We start from the raw sequence: 12,892 nt of genomic DNA, 5'->3' as shown, positions 1-12,892 counted from the left end.
ATACATAAATAAAAAAAATATGTTTTTATCGATTTTAATTAATAAATTTACTCCCTTAAAAAGTTCTTTAAATATTTCTTGAATTCGATTGTCAAAAATGTAAGATAGTGATACATTTTCCTTGTATATTTAAAACTTTTGATATACAAACCTGTGAGAACTTAGTTTTGCAGCCCTAATATATTATTGTTCAAGTATTTACTTCTTTGAAATATAATACTCGAATTTCTATGTCAAAAATGTAAGGTATCGATAACGATTTTTGTTTGTAATGTGTTAACTTTTGATACACAAGAGTACAGTAACACATTAAGTTTTACGGCAATAATATAGTATTTGGAGAGTTTAAAGAGTTGAGGGGATTTATGTTAGGTGCAGTTAGTTTATATATAGCATACATTTCGGGTAACTGTTTTGTGTAGAGGTTTTTAGTAGGGCGGGGCAAGGCGCATGCAGGCTGCATTTTTTTGTGTATTGAGAAATTGAGCGTGAGTGGGTGTGAGGGGGTTGTGTGTGGTGTGTGCAGGCTTGTTAATTGTAAATGCACTCTTAGTACACAAGTTGAAACAGACAGTTAACGGTTAGATACACGCACATTCACACCTGCTACAATTAGACACACACACACACAAACATACATACATACAGAGTTGGCATGTACTTACAAAGCGCACTCAGCGTGAGCGTTTGGCTGGCGCTCGCTGGCGGCGGTGGCGGTGCCACGCCCATTAGCTGAGCTAAGTTTAGGCTGTGCTGCGCATGCGTGACCAATTGTCCAGCGCTGGGCGCATAGCTGGCGGTGAGCTGGCGTTGATGGCTATTGATGCTGTTATTGTTGCTATTGGGGATGTGACTGTTGCTGCTGCTGATGCTGCTGATGTTGCTGATGTTGCTGATGTTGCTGTTGTGGCTACTGTGAAGGCGGTGGCTGTGACTGAGGCTGCTGACGCTGCTGCCACTGTGCTGCTGCTGCTGCTGCTGCTGTGATGCGTTAAATAGTGTTACCAGATTCTGCATAGACATGGGTGCACTGGCGAGCAGTCCAGCGCCAGCAGCATGCCCGGCGGCAGTGAGCCCGCCGCCGCTGCTGCCGCCGCCGCCGCCGTAGCCGGATGCGGCTGCGGATGATGCGACGCCAAGTGGGAGAGATGATGATGATGGTGGAGCTGATGCTGCTGCTGCTGCTGCTGCTGCTGACCCGGCGACAGCTGCTGCTGCTGCTGCTGCAGCGTTGGCAGCCGATAGAGTTGCTGCTGCGCTGCCGGCAGCGCCGGATGATGGGCCGTGTTGGCCGTGGTGGGCACTGTTATCCGGTGGGTGGAAATTTAGTCCTGTTTTCAGTTTCCATTTTTTTTTTTTTTTGATTTTTTTTTGTTTTTTTTTTTTTTGTACAGTTTTTGAGTTTTGGTTTATGGTTGTAAGGTTTGGTTGAGTTGGTTGATTGATTGATTGATTGATTGATTTGTTTTGTACATGACCACAGAGTCAATCATAGACATACCAAAAAATGTTCAACGAATATTTATATATATAAAAAACATAGAAGAAAACACACACCCAATTGGATTATTTACATTTACAAGAAATTAAAAATTAATTTTGTTGATTTTTTGTTTTCATGTAAATATATATAACATACAAATCATAAAACATAAATAAACAAAAAAGAGCAAACAAATCAAAATGAAAAGATAACGTAATAAATAAAATAAAAGGTGTAAAAAACATAAAATAATATAAATATGAATCAAGGCAAGAAATAAGAAATGTAATATAAAAAAAATTTTAAAAAATAAATGAAGAAAGTAAATTGAAAATTTTTGAACTTTTAAATAAAATGGATTTTAAATTAAAGAAAAAAGGTAAATGAAAATATAATTGATATAAAATAAATAAAAATATTAAAACGCATAGACATAAATTCAATTTCAAATGCAGTTAGACATATAATAATAATAAAATAAATAAATTAAAATAAATTAATTATTGCATTTGCATTAAAAGGCGCTATTAAAAAGGCTGCTCGAAATGAAAGGCGTGGCGGGATTTGAATTGATTTTGGACGCTGAAATCTGTTGTTCTTGTAACATTCTCATTGTAAATTTTGTCTTTATGAATTGGTTGATAACTAAATTAGTTTGCAAGCAGCTACACAAAACGAGACTCCTGAACATAAAGTAGAGTACAATAAAATTGATAGAGCGAGACAGTTAGAGTGAAAGGTAGAGAGACGGAGCGAGCAACATATAAACTGTCAGGCATGTGTGTGTATATATATATATATATAAATGTGTGTCCGTGTGTATGTATGTGGCGTGTGGCATGCCCACAAATATAGATGAGCACAGACATGGGGCACAACATTCAACAAAACAGGCAGAGTTTTTAGATACCTTAACTGCTTGGACCTTGTCTTTTGCTTGTGAGTTTTCACTATTTTCCAAGGCAAAATTCACTTTGAATGAGCTGCAAGTTGGCCGCTGGAAAAGCCATTATTTCAACTATCATAGACAATGCATTTTCTTTATGTTAGCACCCACTTAGATCCTCAGGGCTTTGTCGTCTTCATAAAATTTTAAGTGCGCTTCACCTGTGGCCAGGTGCACCGAGAGAAATTGTTTGTCTACCAGAGGCAAAAATTGTCTACAATTTTATTGTGTTTTAGCTAAATTTGGGCAAACATTTTTGAGCCAACGTATAGAGATTTTTAACGCTCTTGAATTTTTGAAATATATAACAATAGATTTAACCTGGTAAATAAATAGACTCTTCTTTACAGCATATTTTTTGCCATGTTTTGGCCTGCTTTACCAAAGACTTAATTTTGATTAAACTAAAACTGTACGTTTTTGATTTTGCCGTTTTAGAAAATTTGTTTCAAGTGTAGTCGCACTTTGAGTCTACTTTTTTTTTCGTCCTTCTCCTTCTCTTATAACTTGTGCATTTGTTTACATGCCAGCGCCCTTCTCAGTGGCCCGGGGCTATTTGGTATTACCAGGCGCTCCTCGCATGCCCCCCCTTTTGTTAGTAATTCTTATGCCTTCCTTAGGCTCTTCTTGCGCTAGCTTTGATGCTGCGCTGCCTGTGGGGCTTGGCGTGGCTTATAAAAATTGCAGGCCCAAATATGCTAGACGTGTGTGGCCAGGTCAACAAAAAATTAACCAAAAAAAAGTAAATAAATAAATAAAATGTTGCCAAGGCAGGCGCACACAAAGGCGTTTGGCAAGTGCCACACATGCTGACGCGCCATGTTAGATAATTGGCACAAGCCACGCCCCTTTGGCTAAAGCTTAACGCGAAACGAATGTTCTTAAACAAAACTTTCAAAGCAAATTGGTTAAATCAGCCACATTTACAGGTTGCACACTTAACGGACGGGCACTCTTTCGTTATTTTTTTGTAATTGTGTTATTTTTTTTTTAGTGCGCTCACATAAAAGGCACGTCCCATACATTTGCTGACCATCAGCGCACACGCCCCATTTTGAGTCAGAGTCTGCGTCTCGGAGTCCGGTTGCTGACATTTAAAAAACGTCATTTGTTATTCAAGTGGCATACGTCGCTCTAAGTTGCCTCTAACTGCCCATCTCTGGCCCTGACTGTCAACGCTTACCGTTGTCGTTAACTGTTCCTCATTTGCCCCACCAGCTGCAGTCTGTGCTGTACGTGTCAAGAGTATATTGACTTGGACATGAAGCTTGCAACAACCGACTAAAGAAGACAAATCGATGAAATGCGCAGAGAAGCTTGCATTATATTCCAGATATTAAGAGACTTTACTGGCGTAAAGTATTCGATACAGTGTTTTTATATATTCGATATATATATATATTTTCACCTAGATCTTCTAGGCTGAGCTATAAATTTGATGGGATGCAAAGAAATGTCTTTTGTCAGGCCGAAATTTCGAAATACTGTGAAAAACTGAACGTCATAGCCCTAAGATTAGCTTAGCCAATCAATCAATCAGCCTACAACTGTTTTCTTTTGAGATACAAAGGGTAGAAAAATTCTTGAATTGTGCTATTTTGAAAAACATAATTCAAATGCTGCAAGCTATTGGAATATATTCGAATAAGCTTTTTTTAAATGATTGAATGATTGATTCAAACTTGAAACTTACTCAGTCTCGTTCCTTTTATGTTATTTATTTAAAAAAATTGTGTTCATCATAACCCGAGTTTCTTATTGAAGAGCATTCGAATGTGCCGCGTGTAAGGCGGGTTACATCAACATCTACATCAGTTTTTTTTACGATTACATCACGCGCCGCTCAACATTTGGCTGTCTGTGATTCTTTTCGTTCTATTGTTGCTGCTGCTGCCAACTCTTGTGCTTGATTTGTTATGCGCAAAATGTGCACGTCGTCGAGACTGGCCAGACGGGCTGACGGGCAGACGGGCAGAGAGACAGTTGAGAGTTGGGTTGGTTGCGAAAAAGGTTTCATAGTGCCGTCGGCATGGGCGTGGCATGTTGGTCATTCTAATGAAGCGCCGTTGCATATGCAACACGTTCACATTGACGCCACGTACGTGTCGCTGTATTTGTGTCTGCCTCTCTAACTGTCGCCCATATTTGTATCTGGCAACTGTTCTGTTGTATCTTCAGTCCGAAATCTGTGCAATGCCTTGGCCATTGCCAGCGCCCGTCCACCTTTTAATCCTATTAGAATTTTTGTTTTATTCATCATGCTCTTTAGTTCGGCCTGCTGTTCAAAAGCTACCCCTTTAAGCAACAGTGTTTACTATATCATTTTTATACCCTACACCCATTGCGAAAGTGTAAAAGGGAAAGCTGGTTTTGTGCAAATGTTTATAATAGACGGTAAAAGTCAACTGTGACTCCATTAAGTTTATATATAATATCTGAGGGATGTCGAGCTGTCGACTTAAGATTTCAGACATATAATTCAATTTGTCATGCGTAGAAAGAGCTTAGAATTATTGTTCGATAACTTCTTATATTTTTACAAAATCCATAAATAACAACTTTGATTATAGGATCTATGTACTATGTAGCATATGTAGCATAGGAACATTGCCCTATTTTCATACCTCATACATTTTCCTCAAACTTGACAAATAAAACGTTATTAATAAAGGTAGATCTTTTGTTTATTTGTATATACACACAGTTGGGTGTCATATTTAAGCCCTGAAAAGCCCCGAAGTTAATAAAGAATGCATTTCCTAGGCATAGTATGGGGCTAGGTGAAGAAGAAGCCCAGTCGCCGCATGTGTGTTGCTGTGTACAGGGTATCAGCTAGTCGGCCACTCCTGTCTAGAGAATTCATACTTGCTTCATTGTTCACGCTCTGTTCTACATTTATGTAAATTTCGTTTGCTTAAATTGAAATTAATTATTTGACAGTTGTCGCTTACAAAATGACTGCAGAGACACTGGCTTCGGCTTAGTGGAGGGCGGGGCCAGGTGTTGGTGTTAAGGGGGGGGGGGGGGGGGGGGGGGGTGAGGGGCAGGTCCTGTTCGCCTGTTATTCATGTCTTTGTTAGTTTCCCTTTAGCTGACTTTGTGTCAGTCGAGAGAGGTCGCTTGTTATAAATGAAGCGACGCGACAAGTTAAGGGAGAACACAGAAATAAAATGGAAAATATAAAAAATAAATAAATGAAAAAATTGCTGGCTTTTGCAACTTTTACATTAATTCTTGTTTACTTTTTTAAATGCTCAACAAATGACTGCCGTGTCCAGGCGCTTAGTTTGCTACATTTAAAGTCATTTATCTTTCGGCTACGCAACAAAATTTTGGCGTAAAGCAAACCCAAAATGACAACTGGAGACCCAACAAGAAAATGTGTGTTATTAAAGCGAGTCCAGATTGACTAACTAGATTTGAAATCTAGAAGATTGAGGAGTTCCGGATAAATAAAACTGGAGATTTTTAAAGATTATAGAACTGGAAATTTCTACAGCCTCTTATGCTGAATAAAAAAGTTAACTACTTAATAAAGCATAAGGAGGTTAATTGTTAGATTGGTTTGTGGCAGAAATATGTGTAACCTGATGTTAATATTTAACATTAGGTTAGTTTTAGGAATGCTATAATGCCTAGTTAGAGTTCAAGTCTTATTATTAATATCAAAGTTCATGTGTTTTATTCTTTTCGATTCAAGATCTTTGATCTCTTATATATAATATTTCAGCTTTTAAGTATTCAACAAATCTTCAAGCTTAGCTTTTACAGCCTGTTCGCAGCTCATTCAAAGTGTTTTTTCCTCTGATTTTCTAGCCAATCATTTCCTTTGTCTTGATAACGTTTTTGATTATCTTCTTACTAAAATCGAATTCACATAGAAAACCAAAATAAACACACAAAACTAGATGCTAACTAATTAAAATTCCAAACGTAAAACAAAGTTCGGTGGCGAAACGAAACGAAATGCACAAAACAGATAAATTGATAGATAAATACAAAATTTGTAAAGAGTACAACGAGATAAACTAAACACGCAATTAAATAAAACAAAAGAACATTTTATTTTTTGGTTGCATTAAAAAAAATATACGAAAAAACACAAATCACAAAGTGCGCGCAATTAATACGAGAATTACACAAGAAATAGTTTGTTTTTCGAGCGAAAAACAAGGAAAGAAATATATATAAAGAGAGAGAGAGAGAAAGAGATGCAGACAGACAGAGAGATAGAGAAGAGAGAGAGAGAGAGAGAGAGAGAGAGGGAAAGAAACACTGTGGTTTTTTCTGGTTGTGGTAATGACTAACAGCTGAGGGATCGTTCACGTTGGGAGTTTTGTTTGGGGTTTGGAGAAAGGGTCTTATCGACTAACTAGTTTGGGGTTCGAACCCCACGCACTCACCTTGCAGATAGTGTGCCGGATGCAGAGCATAGGCCTGCATATGCTGATACAGCTGCAGGTGGGCAGCCGATGCTGGTCCCAGCCCGCCCGTCGGATCTGCACTCAGGTGATAGGCAGCTGCTGCCGCAGCTGCTGCGGCGCCTGGCGTCTGTGCATGATGCGGACTGCTGCCGAGCAAGGCCGGCGCCAATGAGGCGCTCAGCGCCGCCGATGTGGGCACCGTGACCAGTGTGGCCGTTTGTCCGGCTGCTCCGGCTTGTTGCACTGGCGGCACACCGGCCAATGCGGCTGCCATTGATGGATTCGTGCGCTGCGCTGCCGGCGCTGCGGCAATCAGCGCAGTTGCCGTGTTCGCCGTGGGCGTGGCAGCAGCAGCTGCAGCCCCACTGGGCGTTTGGGTGAGTGCACTGATGCCGCATATGGCCTGCAGCTGCTGCATTTTCTTTTGGTCCTTCTCCTTTTGCGTATCTGCGAACTTAACGACCAGCGGCGCCGAACAGCCCTCCATGGTTTGGCTCTGATGCAGGGCCTGAAAATATGAGAGGGATTTTGTTGTGAAGTAACTGTTTGAAATTAATCTGTGTATATACAATTACAAGTGAATGTTCTGAATGACTGATTGAATGAATGCCTGACTGACTAACCGATCAACTGATTTACTGTGGTTGAGAGAGGGATTTTGTTATAAAGTTACTGAAGATAAATCTTTATATATAACACTGACTGTTCTCGTTGACGTCAGTCAATCAGCTAGATTAATATCCTGATTAACTCAATCAACTTACAGATTGTGTGAATGGTTAAGATATTGGTTGGGGGATAGGAGAGGATATACATATTGAGGGAGGGGTTTGTTATAGTTAGTGTGAAGTAATCTGTATATAAAAGTGAATGTCCTGATTGACTGACAGCAATTGATTGACTGAACTGAACTGAATAATTGACTGAATGATTGACTGATTGATTAGCCGAATGATGGCTGACTGATCGTCAGTATCTGGACAATCAATTGATATACTGATTGACAGAGCAACTGAATAACTGAGTATAACTGAAATATAAAAATATAACAATTATATAGTGTTCTTAATAATTCTAAGAGCTCCCATGTCGGAATCATCCATTTACTCAAGCACTTATTTAATAATTTCAATTGAACTCGATGCCACTTGAGTTAAGTTCCCTTGAACGCCTTTGCCCCAATTACAATCTTCGTCAGCCCCTGCAGCTCATCGAAGTTAAATGCAGCGCCAAGAAGACATAACGAGGGCAACGTTAGCTGTACACATAATTTTTATGGCCGCAGCAAAATAATGACGCGCACTTAAGCTAGAGAAACGCGGGCAGTAACAAATCCAATGGTTGTCCAAAGCTTCCTGCGGCTCTGCTGATCATGCTGCTGCTGCTGGTGCAAACCACAGCAATTTTGCCTAAGCGACTTAATTTACACCTTTCACTAAGCCTGACAACAACAAAAGCAAACAAATGGACACGAAACTAAAACATAAACCAGGCCAAATCGCGCCCGTTGGAGAGTGGTGGAGGAAAGGGAGGAGGCGTGGTTGGGGCAACGGAATGGGCCCAAGCCACTTTAGTCATTTCCCGGTTTATGTAGACTTTATCATTGAGACCAGGCGACGAGCCTCGCCAACTTCCGCTCAATTGTGGCCGGAGCCGACAGTGAAAACTGGCGGCTGTGGCCGGGGCGGCTCTTGGGTATCGTCCCCCTCGTCCTGAGTCGGGGGCTGCGGTGTATCCTGGCACAGCCAACAGAAGTGCTCTTTAATTACATTGACTATAATTCTTGCGGCTGTGGCGCGACTTTTATGACCGGCTGCTGCAGCTGCTGTTGTTGTTGTCGTTGCTGTTGTTGCAGTGCCGCATCCTGCTGCTGGCAACAAAGTAATTAGGCAAATTTCCGAGTTTTTAAACAGGTCACTAAAGTTGCTGTTGTCCTTGCTGGCAAGGCAAAAAGTTGAAGAAAAGTGTACTAGAAGCACAGGCTATATAGCACAACAATACGTTTTTTCTTCAATTAAGAAGTGCTAAGGTTATTGCATGGCGAGGCGATGCGTTATAGTAAAGTTAAGAGATTGTGTGCTTAGACACAGATTACATATCTACAGAAAAAACTGTTTACTTTATCATAAATATCGTAGATATATCCTCCAAGCGATACTGAATTCTGAAAGAATGGATAAATTTGGGTACTGTTGGAAATAAAAGGAAAATGATTTACATTTTGTGTTCCTCAGCAGCAGCTAGTGCGTTTTGTCGCCTGTCAGTACCGTAATCTAGATATGTTTGCCCAGCTGAAAAACGAGTTAAATGACCTGGTAATCAGCATGAAACTCTACTTACAGTCCGAGCCAAGAGCCCAGAACCACTTGACAAATTAGCGCGAAGGAGCAAATCTGCATGTGATGAAAAATTGTGTAGCATCATTTGCTCTACATACCAACGGCAAATAAAAAGCAGTCTGCGGAACGCAGCAACAACAACAACAACAACAACTCCGAGTGGTTGGTGGGCGCTGGGCGTGGCAGCTGCGCTATTCTGTTGAAATAAATTGCTGAGGTTATAAACATGGCACATTAATATTAAATGCATTTCGCTCTAGCTCGTTGGCGTATTGCATACTTTCAGGCGTCAATGGACTGCAATGACTTGCAGCTACTAGCCACGCCCACCGCCCACAGCCAACCCCTAAGATCCGAGCCCTTAACTCATTCACTCGCTTACTTTGCCAAATCATTTGGCCAGCGCCGGCAACAGCAGCATTGCGTTTGGCTTGGTGCGTGATTCGCATTCAGTAATTTGACTTCTAATGCATTAAAATTGCACAACACACACACACACATATATATATATATATATATGTATACATATTTATATATGTTTTTGTCTGTGTCTGTATATAATGCAGCTCGCCCGCAACACATTCATCTTGCAAAAGGCGACAAATTATGTGCAATGCACAGAGACAACATGTTTGAGTCGCCCACACTTTGGGTCCTCCCTAATGTCCCCCAAGCTCCTCCCACCCCGTCTCTAACACACGCACACCCGCTGCTGCTCTTCTTGCTTTACATGTGTTTGTGTTTGCCTGTCGGAAGTTTGTAATTTTGCCTGTTTCCGGCACAAAACTTGCATTAGTGTGACATGTGTGTGCGAGTGTGTGTTTATGTATGTTTGTATGCCTGTGTGTCTGTGTGTGTGTGACCATTGCAGGTTGGGCACATGGGGTTTGCTATGGAATCTGCTCTGTGCTCTGCCATGGCAAAAGCATTGCCGTTGACTTCTTCCGCTGCCAGCGGCGGCGTCTTGCTTGCATTTCTACTTCCTGTTGCAGCTGTTGTTGTTGTTCTTGTTGTTGCATGTGGTTATGCCCAGGCATTTAAACATTTACATGGGGTATGCTAGGCTTGCCAGGCATTCAGAGTATGCTTGTTCATTAATTATAAAATCATAAAAACGGTTTAATTACATATACTCGGGAAAGAAGTCTGCCAAAGTCGAGCGTATTTAAACATATAGTTTAATGTAAATCATCAAAATATTATTTAAAATATATTATTAATACATTATAAAGATTGTTTTGGCATTCTCAGTGCATACTCTGACTTACATGTATAAAACTTTTTTACGGGCATTTTTTTTATTGAATTCTCATCATTCTCAACAAGTTTGCATACTGAATTTTCACATAAGCTACTTGAAATTGATCTATAGAAATCATGGCTGAAATCCCAACAAAGTTTTAAGTGGTTCGCCTCACAGTTTGTAAGCCTGCTTTTCCACATTCATGGACTCCGATTTTGGTTCAAGTCTTGTTTCCTCTCACATTAACAGTTTTAAATTCCAAAAATCAGCTCAATAAATATTTTTATTTTTCTTTAACGAAATTAATTTGTCAATTCTGAGTACAGATCAAAATATGAGTGAAACTAAAACATTTCCCATAATATTTTTAATCGCTGAAAAAGTTTTTCTTTCGGTTCAGTTCAGGTTTTGGGGCTATGCTTATGTGGTAATAAATTATACTGTAGTTTCGGGTTCGAAGCAGTTTGGCCTAAAACCTTTCTGTAGACCTCACATCCTTCTATGATTGTAATATAGCCCATGGCTTGCTTATAAACATTTAATTAAATAGAAAGTTAATAATTAATGCCACCTGTGGCTTGTTACAGCAGGTTGCCAGGCTAGAACAAATTTGGCAGAGCTGATTTATTTATACGTTCAGAGAGGTCTTCACAGATTGATATACCCGACATCTACGTATTTGCTGGGTATATCAAAACAGGGATTGGTAAGATTTGTGTTTTATTGACAGATGACAAATACTTGTTAACATTTTGAAGAAGTTTGAGCTATTGATTTGAGCTTTGTTATTCAAAATTACAGGGTATTATTTGGCTAAGCAGCTATTAAGTGCTCTCAGTTTGTGTGTGTAGGTTTTTGCCGGCGTGCATCGTGTTTTATATGCGCGACTCTTGCCGCCACAGCAATTAATCATTGCGACAGTTTTGCGATGCGGCCAACACAGATACTTTCGCACACTCTCACACACACATGCTGCATAATATAACAATGGAATGCTTAAATCCTTAAAGTGCGCTTCTTACAATTCTGATCAACTATTTGATATATATGTATACAGATATAGTTATATCTCACCTTGATCGCCCCAATGGCATTCTGTTTGGTTGCGAATGTTACGAAGGCGCAGCCCTTGCTTTGGCCCACCTGATCCCGGAGCACGGTGCACTCCTCGATGGTGCCGTGGCCCGTGAAAAGTTGCCGCACATCGGCTTCCGTAAATTTTTTATTCAGCATGCCAACAAAAAGTTTGCGCTCTGCAAGAAACAAAAAAAAAAAAACAAAAATCATACAATTATACATATAAAATCCAGCAGAAAATGTTAACTAATTATATAAAAAAACTCACGTGGCAACAAAAAGAACAATTATGAAATGCACATTTACAAGTGGCAAGGAGGCGATGGCGGTGGGGTAGTGTGGAGGAGGGGCTGAGGGAGAGTTGGTCTTGTAAAAAATATGCAAGCAAACAACATGGCGACAGTTTTAATTGTTTCGATTGCACTGCTCACAGAGCGCAAAATGGGGTATATTGGGTTTGTTGTCAAGCTCTTCGTGCTCAAGACAAAATTTACCTTGCCCTTAATGAGTACAGTTTGGGATTCACTGTCGGGGGGTTACAGTTTGAAGGTCACAATGCCTATAATATAGGAGATTTATTATTTTGCAGAGTATTTTACAGTCTCTTGTACTTTACTGCGAAATGAATGGGCAACAACTATACATATTATGCTTTTAAGCCAGTTTGGCTATATATATATATTTGTGTGTATGTGTACGTGTGTGTGTGCGTGTGTTTGGGGTGTGGCACTTGACTGCAACTTCAAGTGGCATTCATGACTGCAGAAACTGTTGCCTGGCCCAATTTTTGAACTAACTGAATGAAGTATTGTTCGCTTGGCGAGTTTTCAACAAGTCAAATGAGCTTCATAAAGGCGACATTAAAAGCTGGCAGAAGCGTGCAACAATTTGTGGCAAGCAGTCTTTAGTGAAACTGATTTAACATGTGGCATGCGTAATATACGCAGAATTTATCAGCCATAATTAATCAGCCGGCAACTTTTGCAAGCAACTTTAAAAGTCATTTTCTGCGCAATTGACAAGCAGCTGCTGCAAGCAACTTGCAACTTGCAACTTGCAACTTGCCACCGACGGAAATAACTTTAAGCTGCAACAATAAATCCAAGGAACAAAGCTCGATTGCTGCCCAGGCCCCAGTAGGGTATTTGTGAGCAAACTTTTTGCATGGCAATTGCATGCTTTATCTTGGCCAAAACACAAAACACATACGCTGCCCCGCTCCCCGCCCCCATCAACCCCTCTCCAAATTGAACCCTACCCGCCTGCCAAATGCGTTGCAAGTGTTGTTGGCCAAAAGTTTGGAGCGCACATGCAAAAAACTAAAAACGCAATCGCAACAAATCGAATCATTGCAACAACAAAGCGCATGCAAAACTTTTC

The 12,892-nt window shown here is 40.3% G+C and overlaps 1 protein-coding gene across 7 annotated transcripts in view; it reads right to left on the bottom strand.

Annotated features, from left to right (window-relative positions):
- Nucleotides 1-12,892, bottom strand: part of LOC115759739 (CUGBP Elav-like family member 1) — a 55,574-nt gene that overhangs the window by 3,984 nt on the left and 38,698 nt on the right. For 2 of the 7 annotated variants that reach the window (XM_030700772.1, XM_030700771.1), the window contains 3 exons: nucleotides 11,510-11,688; nucleotides 6,833-7,361; nucleotides 666-1,331 (listed from right to left, as the gene is read on the bottom strand). In XM_030700772.1, coding sequence (XP_030556632.1) covers nucleotides 666-1,331; nucleotides 6,833-7,361; nucleotides 11,510-11,688 — 1,374 coding nt within the window. Of the gene's footprint in view, nucleotides 1-665; nucleotides 1,332-6,832; nucleotides 7,362-11,509; nucleotides 11,689-12,892 lie in introns of those variants that run through there. The other 5 variants (XM_030700778.1, XM_030700777.1, XM_030700775.1 and 2 more) reach the window with 3 other exon arrangements.

This window comes from Drosophila novamexicana, unplaced genomic scaffold, assembly GCF_003285875.2.
Source record: "Drosophila novamexicana strain 15010-1031.04,08,12 unplaced genomic scaffold, DnovRS2.1 tig00000387-arrow-pilon, whole genome shotgun sequence".
NCBI classification, from domain to species: Eukaryota; Metazoa; Arthropoda; class Insecta; order Diptera; family Drosophilidae; genus Drosophila; species Drosophila novamexicana.
Note: the sequence above shows the minus strand (reverse complement) of the source record. Positions and strands in the feature narration are given on the sequence as shown.